At 41.3% G+C, this 24,893-nt stretch overlaps 2 protein-coding genes across 3 annotated transcripts; one reads left to right on the top strand and one right to left on the bottom strand.

Moving 5' to 3' along the window:
- Nucleotides 1–410: 410 nt before the first annotated feature.
- Nucleotides 411–2,026, bottom strand: RPS23 (ribosomal protein S23). Its single transcript, XM_015849752.2, has 4 exons — nucleotides 1,855–2,026; nucleotides 1,447–1,606; nucleotides 827–947; nucleotides 411–605 (listed from the first exon to the last, which is right to left on the bottom strand). The coding sequence occupies exons 1-4, from the start codon at nucleotides 2,009–2,011 to the stop codon at nucleotides 459–461; spliced, it is 585 nt and encodes a 194-aa protein (XP_015705238.1). The 5' UTR covers nucleotides 2,012–2,026; the 3' UTR covers nucleotides 411–458.
- A 218-nt stretch (nucleotides 2,027–2,244) lies between these two features.
- Nucleotides 2,245–18,233, top strand: ATP6AP1L (ATPase H+ transporting accessory protein 1 like). Of its 2 annotated transcripts, XM_015849754.2 has the most exons (9): nucleotides 2,245–3,100; nucleotides 3,855–4,025; nucleotides 4,537–4,843; nucleotides 9,593–9,633; nucleotides 10,396–10,457; nucleotides 11,589–11,830; nucleotides 14,793–14,843; nucleotides 16,107–16,350; nucleotides 17,587–18,233. In XM_015849754.2, the coding sequence occupies exons 2-9, from the start codon at nucleotides 3,944–3,946 to the stop codon at nucleotides 17,887–17,889; spliced, it is 1,332 nt and encodes a 443-aa protein (XP_015705240.1). In that variant the 5' UTR covers nucleotides 2,245–3,100; nucleotides 3,855–3,943; the 3' UTR covers nucleotides 17,890–18,233. The 2 variants fall into 2 exon arrangements, with proteins under 2 accessions (XP_015705240.1, XP_015705241.1); XM_015849755.2 differs by lacking the exon at nucleotides 2,245–3,100 and having other exon boundaries at nucleotides 3,890–4,048.
- The last annotated feature ends 6,660 nt before the right edge of the window (nucleotides 18,234–24,893 follow it).

The raw sequence follows: 24,893 nt of genomic DNA, 5'->3' as shown, positions 1-24,893 counted from the left end.
GTAATGCAAAAAGCATGGCCTCTTACACCATCTTCTCAACAGCTTTCAGAAAGGGCTTACAAAGGGACGGAGACCTCAGAGGCATCTATTGCTCCATCCTGATAGCAGAAGCCTTCATGAAGGCTCTAACAACTGAAGGCAGACCCTAAAGTGCTAAATAATTTTCAACTATTAAGTGAAACTCTGAATTTCCAGACAAATGGCTGCTGTGGAGTAAACTTGGGAACTTTTCAGCTAACATGCTGGTTATAAAGACACACTGGCTTTCTTCTTTCGTTCAACAGCAAAGCATGTGTTACATAAGGAAAAACCTATTGCGGTAAAAGGGCAGTGTACCCCACCTCCGTGAGACCCATTGCTTGCAAACACATTAAAAAAATGCTCTAAATCTTAAATCATGAGACAGAAACTTTTCCAATCAAAAGTTTTATTGATATTCTTGGCAAGTGAGTAGAAACTTATGATCTTGGTCTTTCTTTCTTGCCCTTGTACAAGGCCAGCAGAGAAACATTGGCTACTTTGACAACCTTGAAGCGGACTCCAGGAATGTCACCAACGGCGTGACCCTTCCGGCCAAAACCAGCCACCAGCACTTCATCATTTTCCTGCAATGAAAAAACACACAGTTACAAAACTATAAACAACAAGCCTGTCCATACTTATATCTCTGATGCTTTCTGTCTTCCTCTGCAGCTATCACATTAAAACACACACACACTGTTTAGAATGACATGAAACTTTGTCTAACCATCAGCTAAATCCATTCGTTCTGTTTCGTTACCTCACCACACAATATACTATTAATCAGTTCCTGGGTGTCACTTACCTCAATGAAGTTCAGACAACCATCATTGGGAACAAAAGCAGTTATTTTCTTGCCATTTTTGATGAGCTGGACTCTCACACACTTTCTGATAGCGGAGTTGGGCTGTTTAGCTTCTACTCCCCTAAAATGGAAGCACATGGAAACACATCAGCAAAAAAAAAAATTGTTTCATGAGCTAGCAGACTACACCACAATGTATTAATGTCCTGTTTTAAGTTCAGGTTGGATATATATTTCAAAACAGAAAGGTATCACTGATGCACTTAGGGCTACTCAGAACTAAAACTTAACTAGGCCCTAGGCCGCCAAAAAAAAATAAAAATGAGTCTCCTACAAATAACGAAAGAAAAGAAGCCCTTGAGATCTTAGCAGTGTTATAAAAAAGCTTACAAGTCACTAACAGATCCTGCAGACAAGCACGTGGCATCTCTGACACGGCACACATAACTTCCCTCTTCAAGAAAAAAAAACAAAAATCACCACCCGCCCACCCCTACGTTAGGTCAATAAAAACGTATTGCTTCGCTTTATAAACGCTGCTCATTAACCCAGCAAAATAAGCAAGCAATGTGTCCCATAGCGCTCTAATACAACCCCACGGTCCCCGCATGGTCACGCACACTTTCTCGAGGACGATCCCCTTGGCGTGTGACGCGCCTCCGAACGGGTTGGCCTTGAGCGCCGTGCCCAGGTGCGCCTTCTTGTACTGCTTGTCGTGCCACTTCTGGTCGCGGCGGTGGCTGCGCAGCTTGCGGGCGGTGCGGAGACCACGGCACTTCCCTGCGGGAGGAAACAGGGAGGCAAAGGTGACGAGGAGGCCCGAGAGCAGCGCTGAGGCCCAGCCAAAGCTCTGCAGCCCGACCACGCGGCGGGAAATGGCTGCTCCGCTTCCGTGGAACCACGGCGTAGTCAAGGCTCTCAGCGGGTAGCAGGGCTCTGAGAGAAGGGAAGGAACCCGCAGCCCCAGCCCGCTTTAAGGCCAGGCCCCGATGCCCGCCAGGCCCGCAGCGCTGCCCAGCCGCACTCACCCATCCTGCTGCCGCGGCGGCCGAGCGCAAAAGGAAGCGACCCGCCCGCTGTGCGCCGCCTAGCTGCGGAAATGAGGACCCGCCGAGGGCTGCCCGCGACGCGCCTGAATGAAAACGCCCGGCACACGCAGGGACACCTCGGCGGGCGGGGCCTCATGGTGTGCGTGCAGCGGGTGAGGGGGTAATGGAGCCTGAGTGTGGTAGTTGGCTGCGTTAGGAGATCCCTCCACAGAGATAAACTATCCGTGTGTAAAGTGATGTCTGAGCTCTCACTGCATGCAAACCCAGTGCATCAGGCAGAACTGCTGCTGTCTCTAGGCCTCCATCAGCATTTATGTAACCATCCTCGCTGACTGAGGCCTTGCTGAGCCCAGTCAGCCTTGCTGAAACTTGGTTGTGTGTGGAAGGCCAGGAGTGCTGGTTGGATTACCGACAGGGCGCTGTGCGATTTGGCTTCACAAAACACATGAAATTCTGAATCCTTACTCTGAATATAATTGCCAGCTGCTTTCTTAGCTACCTTTTGTGCCAGGCAAGTCCCAAATAATAAGAGCAAATCCAAAAAGAGGCACAGCAAGATCTGCTGTGTCTCCTTACTGACTACTGTACATTTTGCATCAGTGGTGTTTGAAATACCACTTCTTAGTGTCTTAGTTATCAAGTGATAACAGCTCAATCATCACAAGGACAAGTTTTCTTATTTGAAATAGTAACCACTCTCATCCCACTGTAGCCCATATTGTGAGATATAAACAAATCTCTTAGTTTATTGTTGGCTTTGTTCCGTAGGAAGTTTGTTGGATGCATTTATGGAATTGAATGTAACCTAGTGTGTTCCATAAAACAGAATATGGGTTTTTTTCCCGTTATCCTGTATTCACCTTTTATCCACTGTGTATGTATGTAGATGCAGATTAGTATGTCTGATTGAGCTTTGCTTCTCTGTGTGATTCAACATAAAACATGCAAATGTACATGGTAGCTTGTCAACCAGATCACAAGAGCTTGTCTAATCACGTCCTTGTCAACACTACTGCATAGATTCTCCATTCAAAAAGTTTTCTTCATGGGCTTCATAGAAATTTTGTTGCAGAGTTGGATGTTTCATCCTAATTTTTCTCCAGAGCAAAGTGTATGCATGGGATGGCTTCATTGCTTTCCGTACAGTCTCTTTATTCTTGAAGCTCAAAAGGAACCCTTGTAAGAATGGCTTAGAATGCTTTATATTATCAGCAAACACCAAGTGGTAAGGAAAGGCTTTTCTCCATTAACCTGTGTTAGTAGTTTGGCATTCTGTGTCTTGGTTGCCTGCAAAAGAACCTTGTTTCTGGGCACACTAATATGCACTTTTCTCCTCACTGTCGATCAGTGGACTGAGAAAGCATTTTCCCCATCCTAAGATTTAGAGCCCCACAGAAACATACAGGCAGGAAGAACAATTAAATAAATTAAATTTTTAAAAAATTAAATTAATTAAATGTTAAGGTTATTGCCACTTGGTTATTGTTTTTCACTATTTTTTCTCACCTCATTTTTCATGGGAGGACTCTCATAAGTATCTAGATCCTGCCTTAAATTGGATAGAAGCAGCATGACTCTGGACAAGCTGCTGAGAGATTTTTAAGATTAGTGAATACTCTCTGTATCCCTGAAAGAGAAATTAAGATGGCAAATCCTTTTGGGTAGTTACAGTGCTAAAGCCCCTATCTTAATCTTGTATCTGGAATGCAATAGACAGGAGCTCTTAATCAGAGAAGTAGGTCTTACTCCATGATCACATCAGTGGGTAGCTTACATTAGCTGCCACGCAAGGCACCAACTGGGCTGGGTATAGTTTGGGAATAGGTTTGGTATGGTGTATGTTATTTCAGCTTTCCCTGTGTGGATACATTGAATTCCAGTTGCTGTTAGTGAGCATTATGCTGTTAGTGAGGGTAAGTAAAGAAGGACAGAAGGGTTTGAGGAGTCATTGTGCCATATCCTTTTCTTTCCCCACACAGATAGACCTGCAGTAATAGACATGTAGGATGGATGAGGTTGGTAAAGACCACTAAAGCCATCTAGTCCAGCACTTCAGCCCATCCCCACCATGCCCACCGTGTCCATCCGTGCCATGTCTCCTTGTTGCTTGGAAGCTTCCAGGAACAGTGACTGCAGACACATTTGGCAATGTTAGTTCTGCTTCACGTTGTCTGTAAGTATGTAAACCGCTAAGCCAGAGAGGAGGATGCACACAAATGGAATGAAGCTGAAGTTAACCAACTCTGCATGTTTGACTTCAGAGCTCTTTAAGTCTAATTCCCGTCAGTAAAATGGAGCTAGCATTAGTACTGTAAACGTATTGTAAGTCTTATTTTAGAATACTTACCTATACTTATTATACTTATGTATAATAACCATGTCAGGTTATTATACAGATAGGAAAATTTATGAGCTGTTTGGAAACATAGCCTTCACCTTTCCACAAGGCCTAGGTCAAGTACAGGTAACAAGCACTGCTCAGTGTAGATTTCGTGTAGTCAGAGCTTGCAGAGACTACCCATTTTTCTTTTTATTTCCTTATTTATTCTTATTATTTTCCTTTTTTATTTTCTTTATTTTCCTTATTATTATTTAAATTCCTGAAAGACATCTCACATCCCAGTGTATCTTCCCCCCAAACCATTAACCTTTCCTTCGCAGGGACACGGGCTGTGCCCACACCCGGCGCATGCAGTCAGCGTACATGGAAGCATACGGAGACTTGGTGCCGCTGGGTACCAGAGCACAGACGACTCTCGTTGGCTGCATCTGCTGTCCATCACACCGTCGGGCGTGCGGGGCTGCGCAGCACCCCCCCCCCCACCAGCCCAGAGGAGCAGATGTGCTCGGAGTGGAGCCACCAGCTCTTCTCCATGGAAAGAAACGCTGCACTTAGGTTGTTCCTTCTGTTCTCATGTCTGGGCTTCTCAGCATCTGTGGAACGAATGCTTGCCACAGTGGCTGGCAGGTGAGTGATGGTGAGCTTGATGACCGACCCTTGGTGAAGTTGGGTGCTTGTGTTGAATGCAATCCTTTAGTGGTGTGTGTTGCGTGGAAGATTTGGCTGTGGTTTAGGATGTCAGGGTATGGTGTCAGTTTTCCTCTGAGGCTGGAGAACAGCTGGGGCAGATGTAGGAATTGATAATATTGAACAAATGTAGGAATTGTTAATACTGAAGCCTGCACTGTGTAAAAATGCAGTTTTAAAACAATTTTATGTGTAACACTGAAAATGGTTTAAAAATGAATGTTTTGTGAGCGTCTGTCTTACGTTACATATAATGATTCTCATGCTCATGATTCCATGATTCTCTTGCTCTGACTTTCCCTGGCCTTTTTATTTTTATTTTTATTTTTTTTTAAGAGATATAAATAGAATAGCAGCAAGGGTGTGAAAACTGCTCCTTGAAATGTGGGTGCTAAAATATTCTACTTGTGCAGAAGCATGAATTCAGCATTGTTAAAAAGTCTGACGGTTAAGAAATTGCAAGGAATTTGGATTTATCACTGTTCATTGTGCCATTTTTTAATCTAATGAAATATTAATAGGAAGCCCAAATCAAAGTAAGGGAAAGAGGACTTTCTAATGCCAAGCATTATAAAAGTGTAAAGAGCCTAAACTGTATTAGTTGAATCATGTCCCCAAGTCACTTAATAACAAATATGCTGATGAAGATCACAGCTGGCAATAAAATCTGTGCTAAGGCAAGAAGGACATGTGGTGATTTGCTTAAGCTTGTATTAAGAGAGCTGGTAGTCAGTTACCAGTAAGTGCTACAATATGTTTTCATTTAAATAGCTTACTTGTTCTCCTCTGCCAGCTTTCAGATTTGTCAGTGTCTTCTTAGTGTGACTGCGCTTCTTTGCTGTCAGATCAAAATTTGAGAGAAGGGAGTGAAATATTGCATTAACTTTAATAAAAAGTAAGAAATGTAGCTGTTCTAATGCTGTTGAATTGAATGGGAATTCAAATTTTGCATCCAGTGGAGGCGAGATGATACTTTGCCAGACTTTCTATGAGCTCAGTTTTGTTATTTATATTCAAAACTATAGTTTCCTGTAGGTTCTAACTCTGGACACGAGTTCAAGTACAGATCAAACAGTACTCAGTGCAAAATAAAACAATAATATAAATCTGTCTCCCATGTCCCATCACAGATGGAGCTACCGAAATGTGACACTGAATATTTAAAATTTAAAATCTGTAAAGAGATACAGGCCTTGTAGATGTTTTTTAGTGATACAACATCAGTAGATATATTCTAAATCTAATTACAGTTTTTTTGTTAGGTACATTCCTTAGGAGGAACTAGATTTTACCTTGAATGTGGCTCATGGTTATAATTTAATAACTTTGGAGAAATTATGTATGAACAGTGTCCCTGGGACTACAGTCTGTTCATTGCTGCCAGCTGCTCAGCAACCATTCCTCCCTTTTGGTCCTCATAATTTCATATTTAGTGAGCATGAAGGTTCACTTTCTTTTTCAAATAAATCCTTCATAAATTATTGACACTAGTTCAGCAGTCAGTGAGGTAATAATCTGCAGCTGGTCAATACGAGTGAGTATTGGAGTTAATACTGCAGCAGAATGTATTTTGGCACCTGATGCTGTTTGTGAGAGCAGTGATATGTAAAGTAAAAGACAACCGTCTGTACTGCTTCACCTAAAACATTTTAAGCTGATGGCATGAAAAGTATGGCCTCCACACAAGATCACTTTTTGCATCCCAGGTTTATTCATTTTGTTCACTTCAGCAGACAAAAGCCTGCTCACATGAGAGTCTTCAAGGGCTGGAGTCCACACAGACATTTTAGAGACAGAAGTTAGACTTTGTTATCTTATGTAGATGGATAATGTTGTCTGATAAGAGGGAATTTACACTTCTTTATTCTTATAATCTTATTTAATTGGGGTTTACAAAGTGATTAGTCATCCCAGTGCTTCGTATTAGGGCTAAGCCAATTTCATGTGGGCTCCTGACATACTAAGAATGGTATGTTCAATATACAGCATATTGTCTGCTTGTGTCTGGGCTAGTTATTTCTGAATTGAAAGAGGAATATGTTAGTCCTCAAAGCATACACTGTGAGTGCTCCTGAATTTGAAGTTATTATAGGACAGAATGGCTGAAAAATAATTAGTTTTTGTAAGTCATGTGTATGTTTTTGTTTGCTAAAAATGATTTGCTCTTACTGATTTGCAGCCTCTCTACCGAGAACGTTCTAGGGCTAGCTAGTGATAGTTTACATTCTCCCCTTACTGTAGTTCATGTTTTGTGTATACAAGCAAATATGTATTCTTATTTCACTCTTGATTTTTCCCATTATCTCTTATGATGCTTTCATCTTATGAAGCACGGTCTAGCTGAGGGCAAAAGCACCTGGCTGCCAGAAATCACCTGTCAATTGTTCTTGGCTGAAAGGGCCTCTGACGTGACACTGGGATGGTTATTGAATGCCACCTGTTTCTGTCACAGATGACATGCTTCCATGAAACTTCAGGGTTATAAATGTCAAAAGCAGTTGATGGACCTGATAAAACTAACAGATTTTTTTCTGCTCAGAGGAAGGGAGGTGATCCTTCCCATATGCCACTGTCTGTGCCACAGAAGTTGGGCTGTAGTGAGACAAAGCAAACCCTCTAGTAGGGTTTCACACAGCATACAAGAGGTAAGGAGGCAGCTAGTATAGTAGTACCCAGGTGGAGGCATTCCGCTCCTGTGCTTCTGCCTGCATCCCGAGTGTGCGAGAAGACTGCCATGTGGCTGAGAGCATTTGTCATACTGTGGTACTTAGTGGTGATTCCTGGGTTACGCTATCTGCTGCATTCCTCATGAAAGCATGAATATTTCACCAGCTGTGCACATTCATCTATATTTTAATATCTTGCTGCTGAAAAAAGCAATTTGGCCTTCAGGAGCAGCATGGCTGTGGTATATTGCATGTGATGTGAAAGAATCAGACTGCGTTGTCACAGACTTCAGCCTGAGACAGGCGGTGTGGAGGGCATTTGTAACTGTGTTCAGGGTATAGCCCTGTGGAGGGTTTTGCCATGAGTATGATGCTTCGTACATTCATTCATTCTTTGCTCTCCTGAAGGCTTGGTGTTGCTTATCAATTAGCATTCCTTAAGGTGAACCACTTGGCATGGCCATACTATTAGCATTATCCCAGATGGGAAATAAGTAGTGACTTTCTTATCAACAATCGTAATACCATAACCAGTCCTCTCTCTTTTCAGAGCAATATAAAAACCTCTTAATTTCAGTGCAATTAACTGAATTATGTGATTTCACCTGTCTCCTCACATCCTAGTTTCAGTCTACTTGCTTCAGCATGGCAATTTCCAAATGGAATAACGGACCTTGAGCTTTTAACTAAGCATATGCTAAGAAGCTACGTGTATAGCTAATATAATTAATTATATATAGATATAATTAAATATTACTGAAGTTGGTATCTAAATAATTCACGTCAATTTCTTTTTGGTGTGCCTCATTTTTATAGCTTTTGTTATGAAAAAATGCCCAGATGAGCTACTGCCTTCTCTATCCCAAAGGCACAGTCTGTCCTGAAAAACCAGGAGGGGAAATTGCCATTGGGCCCAAGTGACAAAGGCAAAGCTCCTAGTCACTAAAGAACCTTAGAGAGAGCTTTGACTGGTCAAGAGAACAAAATTAAGTCTGTTGTGGTCATGTGTTGTGATAGCCAGTTTTTGTTCCTGCACTGGACTCTTGGAGGTGCTTCAGTCTGCTGTGTGATACAACAATGGCTTTCTGGTGCAGCTTGGGCCATAATTAGCTTTAGGTTAAGGGCAGTTGATACATGCCCTGTACATGCATTTCAGTGGGATCCATCTAATTGAACTCTGGGGTATTTAACAGCTCTTGACTGGAGAAAGAGCTGTGCTCACTTTGTCTAATGAAAATTGCCAAAGTGATTTTGAGCAGAGTTATCTGTATTGAACTTTTTATAACGTAAGTTGGTTTTGGCTCGTTCAGGTCAGATTAGAGTCACTGCATTGTGCTGCAGATGGTAGCTGTCTTTCTGTACTTTGTCACATTTTTTTTCTGGAGACTGTCTTCTGTTTTATTGACTCAGTTGCTGAAGGGACTGAGTGTCCTGTATGGTCAGGAGCAGAGCTGCTCATCAGGGCTGGTGTTCAGTGACAAAGTGACAAGCTGGGATATGGACTCCCCTCACTTTTCTCTGTTTTGCCTTCTGGATTTGAGGAGTTTGCAGGGATATACAATAGATCTATTCTTGGCAGCACGGAGTATGCCTGTGAAAAGATGCATTTGCTAGGGAGGCAATCGTCACAAGAAGGAGCCTCTTGCCCTTCCAAACCATGAGTGTAAACAAGATGTTATTAGTAACGTGATAGAATAATAGAATCATTAACATTGGAAAAGACTTCTAAGATTATCCAGTCCAACCATCAACCCACTTCCAACGTGCCCATGACCCATGTCCCTCAGTGCCACATCTGGTCTCTTCTTGAACACTTCCAGGGATGGTGACTCCACCATCTCCCTGAGCAGCCCGTTCCAATACCTCGTTGTCCTTACATTGTTCTGGTCTTTGCATGCATGTTTTCAAGTATTTTGCGCTGTGAATGTTATACTGAATGAAACATAGCAGCAGGAGCTCTTCCTAGCAAACCTATTGGGGACTTCAGATGCTGTAAAGTAAATATTTTTCTGTTCTCTTCTAGTTCACATGTAGTTTCAGATCAAGATTCTCTGCAAAGAACTGGTAAGGCTTTCAGTGGGCTAAATGCCTGGATACTGACTGACAGCGCAGCTGTAAAAATGCTTCATTCCCAGGAGTTGCTTCTTCTGGTATTGCTGACTATTTTGTCAAATGTTCTGTTAAAACATGTCCATCTTTAACAGATATCCTTTAAGGGATTTGCCTGGTTAAAGCAATCATGTGCTGATTGACTCTGAAATATAGTGGGAATACATAACAAAGAAGTCTTTTTTTTTCTTTCTTTTCTATTATTATTATTATTTAAACCAGATGAAAACAGAGCTAATTGAAAGGTGAAGATGTGGGAATGTCCATGAAGTGAGTTCACACCTACAAATCTTCACTGTCAGGACAATGAAGATAGACAGACCATCTGTTTGTCACAGGTTCCCATCTCTGTCCCCTGCAGGGAAATTCCTAGACACAGGCTTTTGCCTTGTAATTCAACACACACCTTTTGAAAAGAGTTTGCTGCATAAAGATAAGGTTTTTATAAAGTTTGAGATGTATACACATGTATACATGGGTAGGCTAACTTCTGTTATTTTTGACCACTGGAGTTCTTCCCTGTAAGGATGGCAGGATATTCGTTGAAAAGGAGACTTTATTTTATGAGCAAGGTAAACATATGATAAAGCATCTGAAAGGTGATGTTTTCATTGAGACACACATTTTCAAGGCAACTTGCACCACATAATGCAAGATTATGGTTGTATAATGAGTGGATGCTTTCTGTGTGGGCTCATAGCACACTTTTATCTGCAGGTCGACGCTATGATGGTGGTGTGAAGCCAAAATTCAATGTAAATCAAGTGGCAGTTGCACAGGTAATGTTTGAAGGAAGTGTACTGGAAAGGCTTTGTCTTTTTATTATTATTATTTATCTATTTATTTATAACACAGTCTTATTACTTATCCAAATAAGTTTATAGTCTGTGTTTCTTGCTGATCTTAACATTGCTTTCTGCTTGTTGCTGTGAGTACTTACTAATTTTAATTCCTAAAGCAGCCTTGTGCCTTATGTGAGGTCAAGTATCAAAAGGGTCTTTCAGGGTTTGAGCTGGGAGATGTGATTTGCTAATCTTAACAGCAAAAAACCCATCTCTCTTTAAGCCAAGACAAAGCTTTGGGGCTTAACTGTGTCCCTTCTGGAGCCTATAAGGTGCTGTTTGTGGCTGAAACTTAGAAAGAATACCTGCTTTGTTTTTGTTCGTGCTTTGAAATCGCTCAATCATATGGCATGCAAAACAGCTGTGCAGACAGTACATGCATTATCATGTTTAGATAGGATACATGTACAGTTGAAAAAGCTAAAATCTGGAAATTTTAAAATATGAAAATGGCAAATTTTAGAATCCTTTCTGAACCCTAACTTACTGTCTCACTTCATATAATCTCACAGCCAGATTGTCTTTCTTTGGCTCAGATGGGGTAAGATTTTTTTTCTGATGTCCTTTGAGACCATGGTGGACGCTGCACTTCTTGGTGTTTAATGTTATGAACTACTGATTCTGTAAAAGCAGAGATCCACACTGATCCATGCTGTGGGCCCAGGTCAATTTAAAATGGATATTTTTTTCACCTTTACAGCTGCCTAATGTGCTTTTGGAATGGTAGGTTGTGTGCTTTGGCACAGCTGAGTCCTAGAGAGCCTTTTGTGTGGGTGAGCAGCTTGTAATCCTAGCATTGCTTCATCTTTTTATGTTGGGCAGCTGTGATTGTGCTGGGTGGAGATGGGATAAAAAAATGTCAGTTGCTCTAATGATACTTCCATAGAGTGACTAGAAGAACAACTTTAACTTGTATTAGCTATCATGCCAGTTGTGTTGGAGCTAAAGGTCTGTATGGAACACTGCCCAGTGTTGGAAGGGCTGAGCCAGGGACTTCTCTGCATCCCTAGCTCAGTACTTCTGCAGCTTCTCCGTCTTTTGATACGTATCTTCTGTATGGTCCTTCAGGTTGTCAGCTACAACTTGAGCAGAAAGGAACACCTGGAAAGAGCATCCTGGAGGCCATTCACGCACAACCACAATAGCCCTCTCAATGTCACAATTAATGGCATCCCTTGCATTCTCTTCTGGGCCAAGAGGATCATGATTAAGTTTGAAAACCACACACAGCTGGATTTGACAGAGAAGACTTTTGGTGTCCATGCGACAGTGGATGTTGGAGATTCAAACTGCAGTGAAGACAATGCAATGTAAGATGTCAGTGAAACTAGTACCAGATAACAAGTCTAGTAAGTAAATATTGAAGAAACAAACCTTGTAATATGTAGTATAGAGCCCCAGTACATGAGGGGCACATTGCAGCCAGCAAGGCAGTGTGAATTAGATGCTTTCAGATCAGTGTTTTATAGGGCATACAGATGTATGTGGCTGTCTTCATCTGCAGTAATTTCAAACCTTGTGGCCAGCCAGTTTCCCATTAGTACCTATGAGATTGGAACTATTGATCTCTTCAGTCTCTGGCTGTCTTGAATAGTGGCTTGGGAAAGTGAATAATGGGCCCTGTGCTAGATGCTGGAATTTAGAGGCTGCCTGTATGTGACTTCGGGTGGTGGACTACTTATCTGCATATAGGATATGTGCCATTACTGTTTACATTCTAAACCATTGTTACAAGTTAAGTAGCTGCATGTCCCAGAATGTGATTTATGAATTGCTGATTCTTAAGGGTGAAATCACTACAGGTTTGCATGTGATTTGAAAGGACCCCAGAACACAGTTGATGTTCTTGGCTGCAAGTGCACACTGCTTGTTCATGTTCACTTTTCCGTCCAGCAAACTGCAGGGAGTGCTCCCAAGCCACTCATCTCCCGACCTGTATTTATAATTGAGATTATCCCGACCCAGGTGAATAACTTTGCACTTAGCCCTGTTGAACTCCAGGGGGTTCATGTGGGCTCACCCATCAAGCCTGTCCAGGTCCCTCTTGATGGCATCCTGTCCCTCCAGTGAGTTGCATCAGAATGGGCTCCCTGGGGACTGGTCATGGTACTGAGCTGCTGCAATTCAAGAAGTGTTTGGACAGCACTCTCGGTCATACAGTCTGATTTTTTGGGTAGTCCCGTGTGGTGCCAGGAGTTGGACTTGTTGATCTTTATGGGTCCCTTCCAACATTCTATGATTCTGCAATTGGTGTAACTTGCAAACTTTCTGGGGGTGCACTCAGTCCCATTGTCTGTGTCACCAACAGAGATGTTTTAGTAGTACCAAATCCAATACAGACCTCTGAGGAGCACCCTTTATCACCACCTGGACATGGAGCCATTGACTTGAGTGCAACCAGCTGGCCAATTCCACTGAGTGGCTCATCTGTCAACTCCGTGTTTCTTTCATTTAGAGACAAGGATGCTGTGTGGGACAGTGTCAAATGCTTTGTAGGTAGATGATGTCACTTGTTCTTCCCTCATCCTCATCCACCAATGCTGTAAACTCTCTGTAGAAGGTCACAATTTGCCCTTAGTGAACACATGTGTTGGTTTTCACCAAACGCCTCTTTGTGTTTTCCATGTACTTTAATGTAGTTTCTAGGAGGATCTGCTCTGTGGTCTTGCCAGGCACAGAGGGAATACTGACTGGCCTGTAGTTCCTGGGTCTTCCTTTTTTCTCTTTTTAAAAATTAGGGCTGCAAATCCCCTTTTCCAGTCACCAGACTGACATGACTTCTCAGATATGATGGATAGTGGCTTAGCAACTTAGATAGTGGATTAGCTGGCTGAGTGCTCACATGATGAATTGCCCTGTTTTTCTCACCCCAGGGAAGTCCCTTAAACTTCTCTCATTTGCAGCCTTCTTTGCTAAGACAGTCCTGTGCTGTGGCTTTGGATTAGCTTCAAGCTGCTTTATGCTGTCTGATCAATACAAAATAGCTGCAGCCACGATCTGGCTACAAATGCATATGCATTTGCTATGTAAATATAATATAATAAACTAGCCAGTGGTTGGTTTTGGTTTTTAAGCACCAGTTCATGGATCAGGCAGCTAAGTTTAATGTCATATTTGTCAGCATCTGGTCTTCTTTCGTGATGTGTCTATCCTTGGACTATGATATGACTTTGTAATAAAACATTGGATTGTTTAGATATTGAGGAGAGGGCAACCCACAGACTGTGGACTGTGGGTCACTTGTGGCCCTGTGTGGCTAATGATGTGTCTCCCATGTGATCAGAAACTTCTAGCGTTATAGCATGATTTTCATTGGTAATTTTCATGGGTCAGTTGTGTGTAGCTCAAACATGGACCATGTGGGAATGCTGCAGAAGGGTGGGTTCAGTGCAGAGCTGGCTCCACCTCTTGTGCCCACCACACATAGTCAAATTGAAAGCCACGTTTCAATTGTGCAGCGTGGTGAATGCAATGCAGTGGTTGCTGATAATGTTTAGACCTACGTACATATGTGTGTACCTGTGAAGACATGCGTTTTTTGTTATTGAGTTGGCATGTAAATTTTCTTATTTAATTATTCAACTTTGGCTTGTATCATTTGTTGCCATAGTTTAATGCATGTTCACTGTGAAAGAAATATCCAGAATACTCATGCAGTGCTGACAAATTTTGTAATTTTCAGCATCTCAAAAAGCTCACAAAAAGTATAAAATAATTTGCAATATGTTTTTAATTAGTTTTGTACATGCTAGGGCCTTTCACTTCAATTGCCTGTGCTGACTGCACATAAGCTCTGTAGATCTACCTCACAGCCAATGTATTTATATTGCTGTAATGATGCATATGTGCAAAATCTGAACTTCCATATCTGCATTTATTATACTCTAGTACCTAAAAAGGTGAGGATTACATGCCTGTTTACACCTGAGCAATACTGTATTACAAATCAGCCTTTTTGACTTGAAAAGGTGAGTGTAGATCAAATGCACCTAATTATCAACTGAGCTTGAAACAGTGGGATTTAAGTATGTTGTGTTCTTTGTGGAAAGTCTACACCTTGTTCAAATTAACATACAAACTACTGGATTTCAATGGAGAAAGATTTAATAATTGTAAGGTGGGTTTTTTTTGGTTTTTTTTTTTTTCCTACATATTTTAAAGGTGTGCTGTCGAAAAGACTGTCTGTAACTGTGCTTAATTTTCTATGCTGTTTTTTCTCTTAAGGCTTCTGAAGTTTTTATCTAACCTGACATTACTTGCTTTTTGACCTAGGCTTTCTCTGAAGTTTGGTGACATTGGAAATCTAAAGGGACTTGTTATTAGGTAAGTTATATGATAAAGAATAACATTGGACAATCATATGTTAGTATTTGTTGGTATGCAATTATTTGTGTGATTTTTGGGCAGAAAGAGATGATAAAAATGATGTAATAGAACTGTTGAAATGTGAGCTAGTGGCAGGTGTCTCTGTCCTTGGCAGGGGGCTCAGAACTAGATTATCTTCAAAGGTTCTTTCCAACCCAGACATTTTATGGTTCTGTGATATAACCAAGATATTTGCATTAAACAGAGCTGTCATTTTCAATTATTTGCCTTTTGTATTTTCTTAAGGCATTTCTTCTTCTATGCTGATTTCTCAGCTCATGAGAAAAGTTCATGTCATCTCATTGGATTAGTCCAAGATATTTGCTAGACCTTGCTAATTAGGGAATTTTGTTGGAAGAACTGACAGTGTAGGCTGCACAGGCATCAGACTGTGACCTCCTTTGTGTTTGCTCAATGGTGTCCAAGGAAAACAGCATTTCCTGGTAAATAATTTCGTAAGTGATTGTATTTTACCAAGACTCCATACATAAATTGAGCGTATATTAGATCATATCAATTTAGCCTTTTTTCTTCCACATCTATCTGCTCTTTCTAATTTACTGTGTCATGACTAAAGTTAAGACAGATATGTGTTGCCTGTAGTTTTCTCTGTGAAGCCAGTGAAAGTAGTGTTCTGTAGTGTTCTCTCTGAATCCTACTGTGGAACTGTATGAAACAAAAGTACACAAAATGCAAAAAATGGGCTTTAGTGTAGGTGACAAAAGAAAAGTTTACCTTTTCCATTACAACAATTTAGTACACTTGGAATGAGAAACACATTTCACATACAAAGTGTTATCATTAACGTCAATAAAATCTGTATTGTTTTCTTGTGAACTGCATCATGTCTCAGAGTGATCACTGGGGTCTTCAGGAAGTGTCTTATGGGCATATGAGTGTATGTATCAGCAGGCCAAGGTTTGACAAGACTTTCTCCATAGTTGACAGAGGTGCAATACCAATGTTGGATACAGCTTTCATTTTTTTTTTTGGAAAAACTCTTGTCTTTCTCCCATCTGTGGGGAAGAGCAACAAAATCCTTTATCTACAGTACTGAACAACCACAAATTATTTTCTAGACTCAAGAGAGTGAGAGCTTGCAATAATATGAATGGAGGAAAATATTGGTTGGTCTTCTAAGATTATCTGTCATGAACTTAATAGTTCCAACTCTCAGACTTGCTATCATATTCTTCTTTTTTCCCCATAAAATATTTTCAGATTCTTATTAACAACCAGCTATTACCAGCTGTCTGTTCAGAACTGGTTCAGCTTACAGAGACTGCAGCTTCTTTACAACCACTCTGTACAAGCAACGTTTAATGCAACAAGAATATATGCACCAGCAAGTTACTCCTTCCACTGTGAACATGTGAGCAGCTTGCAGAGATATGATGCGCTCCTGATACCGAGCTCAGCAAACGATGTTTCAAAGCTCTGGGAAGTTACTTTCATTGATTTCCAGGTAATGTTGTGGAACTGGGCCAAATGGATCTCATAGGTAGACTGATGGGAAATCCTGTACTTAAGTTCCAAGAAAGTATTATGATCTCCTGTGTACAATTTGTTTGATCTCCATCAAACTTCATCAAACTTCAAACAAATTCAATACAAATGGAGATTTAAATTACTATAGTTATTCTCCTGTCAAAGGAGATACAGGGCTATGTAGCTTTTCTGTAGTGTCTTGCTTGGGTTTCCTCTTAATGACGGAAGTAAAATTACCTGTCAATATTAGATATCTCTGAGCTGGACTCTTAAAACCAGTCATCAGCGTTGGGATTCATCTAACTCAACTTTTGAAGACAAGAAGTGTTAACCTTGTGCTCTGGTTATAATCACCCCAGTCTGCCTCTAAAGCCAGTGGATAATTCCTCTGACGCATCCTAAGTCCTTATTTTAGGATGAGATTAATCATCACCTGAGCGTGCCTGTATTTCTGAATTTGGCAGTAATTGATCCTAAAATGTCTCGGCTTGGATATTTTGCTTTTAGATACCTAAGTTTTAGGGGATGAATCCCAGACCAAATTGCCCAATAGCCCTGATGGGATGAAGTACTTCTACTCTACCTCACCTTCAGTGCTTTTTTTTTTTTTAATTTTAAATTTTTTATTTTTTTATTTTTTTTTTTTTAGTGAGGGTAAAGCAAAACAAGTGTGTAAGAAGTAAATGCAGAGACGTGGGACTTCTTTGCCTTTTATTCCCCATTTGGTAAATGTCTATGAACCCATTTGAGTGAAGCAGTCAACTCTGTGAATGTTATTATGATAAACTTTGCATTAGAACTGAAGCCACAAGTAAAACTTAACTTGTCCTGGCCATAGATGAATGCATCTTCCAGTCTTTGTGCAGTTTAAAACAGAGAGTCTGGAAATTCTTAACAAATGACACTGGAAGTGCTCTGTACCAGAGGGGTACTTAGAATTAAATGTGACCAAAATATTGAGAGCAATCATGGAAGATTTTGTTTAAAATACAACTGCAAATCCTTTGGGTGGCAGAGCGAAGGAGATTAGAATAACTTTTGGTTTCCAGAGGACAGATCTGGATAAGCTCACTATGAACTCCAGCTACAACTGCAACATATAGTTTTGTAATATGATGATACTAAATCAAATATTCTTACTGGCACCAGAGCAGATCCACAAAACTGTTTGCAAAGATCTTATTTAATACGAGCCTTTCTGTTCTCTTTGTAGATTCAAGGTTTTAACATTCAAGAAGGACATTTTGCCTATGCAAAAGATTGTGCATCCTTTTTCTCTCCAGCAATTCTTATGGGGCTGGTCATGTCGCTGATTCTGCTGCTGGTTCTCGCCTATGCTCTTCATATGTTGATCCACCTGAAATCTCTTGACAGGCACTACGAATGCAAAGCTTCTCCTGCCTATTTTGCACAAATGAAAGACAGTGACATGGGGGATGAGAAAGAGCCACTGAGAATTAGTGGAAATGAATCCTATGAACTTAGAAGCCAGCAGTTTTGTAAAATCTATATTTAACAGTGTGCATCTGTCTCAGTGAAGCAGTGAAAGTGGTATTTATCTTCTACTGGCCTTGTTCTATGTAGTTTGTGCAAATTTTTCACCAGCCAACGAAAGAGAAAACAGGTAATAGACTGTTTATCCAACTTATCCTTTTATTTATTGATAGCCATCTCAAAGTTTCCTTTGAAAACAGGACAAAAGATTCCAGTGTGAGTTACAGATACAATGTGATAGGAGTTTATTCCTGTAGTACAAAACCAAAATGCATACCTTTGCAGCCAGCTTATCAAGTTCTGAAGAGTCACTAATGGAATGATTTTTGAACTTAAATAAAGAGAAAAAAAAAATAATAATAAATATATATCTCTTGGCTCATTCTTACAGAAAATGAGAGTTTTCTTGGTTTTGTAACTGCTTCAGCTGTTCTGCTGTGTATCCTAACAAAATAGCATCCACTCATTTTACAGTGTGTATTTTCATTATATTTAATTCAGGCATTCCAAATTACATCCCTCCTCTTCATCTGCATAAACTCCTTCTTCAGAGCCATTTAAGCTGTATATTACACACTACCCTGCTGAAACAGTGATAGTTGTGGTACAGAGGCACCTCGATACTTTTCTATAAGCTGGAGGCTTACCATAAAGATCTGCTGGGAAAGGACCAGACATCTGGTCAAAGGCTTACCCTTAACTTCCCAGCTCAACTTTATGCCAAAAGAAGGATTATGAGCATTATGCCCTATAATTCCAGATTTTGATTCTTCTCTATCAAATCCCTTTAGTTTCCCAATAGTTTACCTAAATGGAGAATACTTAACACTAAAATTGAAAATACACACAAACACAGTGCAATTGGAAGCTCCCCAGCAGCACAAGGAATTTCCAGAACGTTAGAAAACCTCCTGCAAAAGCAGATTTAATAATCAAATGCCTTCATTTTAAATAACAGAGCTAGTTAGTTGTTCATGGTCTTTTTAACCTATCCTGCAGTGCTCTTTAAGCATGTTGGGAGATGTCCAAAGAGCTCTTACTTACTAGCACAGGTGACACACAGACCAGATGTAAAGTATGATGCAGTTAGTTGAGCTAGGGGAGCACATCAGAGGGAAATAAACGTCATCTTTGAACAGATGTTGGGAGATAAGCTTCTGGGGACTTGGCAGGGCTGCCCATGGCTGGTCTCTGCCAAACATAAAGTGTTTCATAAAGGAGGCAAGCAAAAACAGGAATATCTGGGAACCCAAATGAGAATAAGACTTGGAGCTGCAAATAAAAAATCCACGGCATTCTACACGAGGTGGTGTCACACTCACTGGCTTGGTCCCCCTTCGTTAAACACCACAGTGACAGATGCAGGTTGATGGCAATGTTAGAAGGAGCTCAGCATGTCAGTGCTGAACAGGTGATGTTCCCCAGGGGTGGGAGGGCAGCGCTCTTGTGCCGGCAGTCTGCAGTCCCACCAGGCACTGAAAAACTGGCACTCATCAGTGGCAGCCTGTCCATCAAGGTTACCTCCTTCCCTGCCTGCTCACCTGTCCATGTGATCTTCTGCTCATGTCTCAGCACAGAATGTTGGTGCAGAATTAAAGATGGGGGTGTTGTGCGTGTGAGGCACTGGACAAGGCATGGCTGTGAAGTGCTCTGCTGTTACACCGACAGGAGACTGAAGAAGACAACGAATGTCAGCACCTCCTTCCATGTCGTGGTACACCTCCTGTTAATTACTCCTGTTAATTGCAGGAAATGTGTACTCACTCAAATAATAATAGAAATGCTGAAATGAGAAGAAATCACAACTTAGTATTCACTTTGTGGTGGACAGATAGGATAAATCCTCTTACACAGATGGCTGCTTGAGTTACATGTGTATGTGTTGGTGCTCCACATCTCATGTCATTGCCACTGGTTGTTGTCTGCATTGTTTCTCCCTTTTGTATCATAGCTAACAGCAAATTGCTTTTGGGTTCTGTCTGTAACTTCCATTGTTCAGCCCACCCCCCAGTGTCTGCATTTTTCGAGGTGGATCTGCTCCTCACCACTGCTTCCCAAAGCTTCCTCCATTTCCAGTTTCCTGATGAAAACTGCTCAGAACTCTGTTTTCCATGACAGTTTTTTGTTGGCTTCCACGTCAAATTAGAACAAGAGCTAAGCAATGGCAGTTCTGTGGTAGAATTTCAGATACAGGCTTTTTTTGATGATTGATAATTTCACATTGACTGATTGTCATGTCCTGTACCAGCGAAAGGTCTGAACTAGTATTTGCGAGTAACTTCTGAGACTGTAGGTGAGAGCTGCTGCTTGTGAACATAAGATTGATTTAGGATGGAAGTTTGCATTGATTTCTCCCCATGTCACTTCTCTGTATTTGTTCATCTACTCCATAACCCTCTGTTTAAACATGACAGCACTTCCCTCATCTTAATGCCATCACTGGATGAGCCAGCTTCTGAACTAACTGAACTAACAGTGCCCAGACAGAGCCAGGTGCCTGGCCTTGAAAGTGGCTTCTCAGAGCCTGAAGCTCACCAGGGTCTTATCCTTGAGGTTTCAGCATTTTTCTTTATCAACAGTGAGCGGATTTTTCACTCTTAGCGGTGGATTTCCATCACAAAGTACTAACCAGGGCTTCTTGTGGGCTGGGAGAGCAACATTCATTGTGCACAGTCCTAGAACTAAACACAATGAGCAGTGGGCCGGTGCCCAGATTCCCGCTGGCAAGGTGATGTCTTTGTGAAACACAGATGGTCATCGCATTGTACCCTAGGCAGCAATATCAATCTAATAGCACAACCACTTTTTTTTTTTTTTTTTTTTTTTGAGAAATGCACAAAAATGACCAATTTTCAGGCCCAAGGGAGAGCTGGTGACTTGCGGAATCAAACTCTATAATCCAGAGATGGGTTATAAAGCAGGTATGTTTATTCCAGCACCGGGTGCAAGGGGGATAGCTCCACCAAACTTGCACACCGACTTGTAAAACCGTGATACAGATATAGGTACACCTCATGCATAGTCAATGATTTCCCGTAATTCTGATACATATTCAATAATTCTTTATCATGCAGACCCCCTCTTGTTATCGCCCATCTTATCAGGGAGATGCAACTCCTCTTCTGATATTTAAAACATCTAATCCCCTCCTTGCCAGGTGTCTCAGGGAGCTCTCACTCCTTATCTGCATCCTTCCTGCTCTCCCAGACCCATTGTCTCCATTCCTTGTTATTCTAACTAACCATTCCTTTTCCCACCTACAAACTACATTTAACTATGCCCCTTTAGCCCCCCTTTGTTCTAAATTCCAGCAGAGCCTCTGCTTCTTTCTTCACTGTTCACTGGCAGAAAAAAGAAATGGGTAAAAATGGTGAAGAATTTGAGAACACAGTATTTGGAAGCACAGTGCAGAAGTTTTGCAGCCCAGATACGGGTTGCTTTGCAGGTCTCAGAAATGGTTGGTGTTGCCCTGGTGTGCCAATAGAAAATCCCTCCCAGTCAGCTCCCTTTTGTCCTTTATATCAGTGGAAATCCCCAAACCTATTTCCAAGGAAGCAAAGCCTCAGTGCTGACGTTCCTCTCTTTCAAATGCGCTTCCATTCCATTTGGCTTGGAACAGCTTGGCTGCTTGCACTACAGGAGAAGTAATTATAAATCCAGCTGTTCACTCGGTGGGTCCTGTTAGTCAGCACGGCTGCTGCCTGTAGGGCTGGCTGGGAATGTTTAGGGCTCTATAAACACTTAGACTAGAACTGATGCTCTGCCAGCCCATGGTGAGACGTCTCTCTGCTCTCAGAATACACCTCAGTTTTTGCAAGAGCTCCATAGTGAAAGTTAAGCAGACAGAAGTACACAAATAATCTTACTTTGGCATTGGGGAGATTAGTGGGTCGTCGCCATAGAGAATGTGGTGATAGTGCAGACCCCTTCAATGGCACTAGGAAAACCTCAGCTCTCCTGGAAATCTGCTGTCGTGTATTATGTAGCATAATACGGCAGCGTACACAAAGTAGATGGAGGATCACACTGTAGCAGTGTCTAAATGCATATCTTCCTGAATGTACTCTTTAGACGACTGCTAGAAGGATATTTTTAGGCGGTGCTATAATACTTCTTTATTTTCGTTTGTTTCGCAAAGGAGCTAACGCAAACACTAGGCAGTGATGCTGCCTAATGCCGATGGAGCGATGCCTGCGCTCAGAGCGCGGCGTGTTGGGTTCATCTGGAGCATCACCGCCCCCTGGTGGGCAAACATGGACACCGCAACCCCACGCTCGTAAAGAAATTTAAGAAGGATTATTAAAGAATTAAAGAATATGAAAGAAATTAAGCAGGAAAGGCTGGGTAACATTTCTGAGCTGGGTTATGTAGGATGAGCAGGGGTGGGGAGGCTGGTCTGGGACACAAAGGGCCATCAGGAGCCCTGACAGCACTTGCTCAGCCATGCTGTTTTCTGAAGAGCCTGTGTTCTTCCAAGCCTAAGCCCTGAAGCAAGTGAATCTTCAATTCCCTGTCCTCATTAAATGCACAGAAGCATTAGGACTAATTGATACCTAATCGGTATTAGCCCCTTTTAATTTCCCTAAAAGTCTCACAGTGCAGGGGAACTTCAAATATTATGGACTTGGCATTTTTCTTCCAGTCGTACATTTTATAGGACATTCCTGAATTTCCAATAACTTAAAAAAAACCAACAAAAAACCAAACCACGAGACATCCCAGAGTTGCTTGTCGAGTTCCAGCTCTGTAGGACCTGTTTTATAAGAACAATTATATCAAAGTTCAAAATTAAGTCTAGTAGATGAAGATCAAATAAATTATGTTGCCACTGACTCTCCAGACCTGGAAAAGTGTCTCTGATTTCTCACTGAATTCTGTGAACAAAATAGCTTTGTTAAGGTCAATTACTTGGCAAATATGTTGTAACAAAAAGACTTCACTGTAAGGGAGGAAAAAATCAGCTGAAAAATCAATCCCAAAATTCAAGACAGTTAAGTTACAGAGTGCTTCCCTGACACTGGTTTATCCAAACTTCATCTAGACTTGTTTTCCTCTTAGCTGGGAGCACTATTTGCTCTTCCTCACCAGCTTACAATAGAGTATGTGTTACCAGAAGAGTTTACGTAAATCCATGTGTTTCAGACTGGTAAAGATTCTTAGATCATAAATTAACAAAGCAATTCCAAAAGCTTTAATGTACTCAGCTATGCAAAGCAGCAACGCCAGAGGCAGGCTATGGCCTATTACGGTGTCTACATAGTCCTCCAAGTGGCAAAGCCCACTTTGGTGCTCTGAGTCTGTGCAAAGGACTGAGGGCTTACATCTGTCTAATTTTCTTGATGCAGAAGTATCTTACAGCCTGTAGAGAGGCCCATGATGGGGCAGGGTGTCCCCCTGTAGTGTATTGGGAACCATTTGGAGCAGATCTCTATGTACAGCTGTGGAGAAGCCCCATGCTGGAGCAGGTGCAGAGTCTGCTGAGGAGTCATCAGAGACAAAGCATTACGAACTGTCTATGGGCCCTGTTCCCTTTTCCCCTCCACCATTTTGGTGGAGGAGGTAGAATTAGATCGATAGGGAGGAAGGTTAGGTTTAGGTTTGTGGCTTTTCATTCTTGCTGCTTTAATCTCCCTATGCTGTCTGTTTTAGTCATGTCTAAGATCATGACTTCTCCAAGGATACTGAGACAAAAGTTTTCACAGGAGAGATGTAGTCCCAAAAATGTTCTGTTAATGCTAATTACATCTTCCAAGACATGTATTTTGTTACATTTTCTGTGTAATAACCATTAAGAAGTATAGTGTAGCAGAAGGATGCATTGCCTGGTGCAAGTGTACTGTCATGCCAAGTCTGTGGCATGTTTCATTTAAAATGAACAGCTATAAGTTCACTTCCCTATTCTGGAGCGAGATTTCTGAACTCAGTCAAATATTGTATGATTTGACAAGTATCCTGAACTATCAAAAACAATCTTTTGTTTCTTTCAGACAGTTTGCCTCATACTAAGCGGTGTTTCTTAGTGAAACATGCAGTTTAATGTCATTTGGGTGAAGACAGAGGTTGCAGTGGAGCACTGTCTTTCTTTAAAAAACAGGTACACTCTTTGCAGCTGGTTTTAAATACAGTAAACACAGCAGCACACTTGTTTGGGATAAGACTATAAGTTGTGTTTCACCATTTAGACTGTAGTATTTTCCACAAACTCTGCCTGAAGCCACTCTTAATCGCAACTTGATACTGGAGAGGTAAAACCATCAAGCAAAAAGATAGTATCATTAGCGGTTTCATTCATACATTCAGATGCTTACAGCCCTTTGTTTGAAACAAAGGGAAAGCAAGACCGAGCTGAATATTTCCTATGATTTTACTCAAGTGTTATCATATTTTAAAATCTCTTTTCATCTTTTTAGCAGTTGCAAAAAGACTGTGATCACTGGTCTGGTTTTCTTTTGTTAAGTCTTCTGTCTTGTAGAAACCTGCTCCTCTCTTCTCCTTTCATCCCTGGATAACAAGAATGAACAAGTCAGAGAGTATAAGGTCTTGCTCACATACATGCAGATGGTTTTTCAGTATGAACTGCTCTTCAAAGGACCTTAGAACCAAACTGTAGTAATCAGATTTTAATGGTTTCTTTAAAACTGAGTGATTCCCTTGCGAAATCTATTTTCAGACTATGAAAACAATAAATAATGTTAAACTTGTATATATGTATATTTTGGTTATTGGCTGTTTCTACATTGTGCTAGGCTCCATATTGGTTTTCCACTACACAAAGTACATGCAGGGTTCATGTTTTAGCAGAAGACATCAAGATGTGTCCCAAACTGCAAGTCTTCTGCCACCTGCATTGGAGGTGTTTGGTGAGGTAACAGCCTCCAAAGAGAAAACTTCTGAAGCTGCTAAAACAGCAAAGCTTTAACTTCCATGAAACTACAACAAATGACTGCTAGAGTGTTCTTATCACCAAGGTCTCATCTCTGACCTCATTGAGGCCTTTCAATACCTGAAGGGAACTTACTCCCAGGA

This window comes from Coturnix japonica, chromosome Z (genome assembly GCF_001577835.2).
Source record: "Coturnix japonica isolate 7356 chromosome Z, Coturnix japonica 2.1, whole genome shotgun sequence".
In the NCBI taxonomy this organism is placed as follows: Eukaryota; Metazoa; Chordata; class Aves; order Galliformes; family Phasianidae; genus Coturnix; species Coturnix japonica.
Note: the sequence above shows the minus strand (reverse complement) of the source record. Positions and strands in the feature narration are given on the sequence as shown.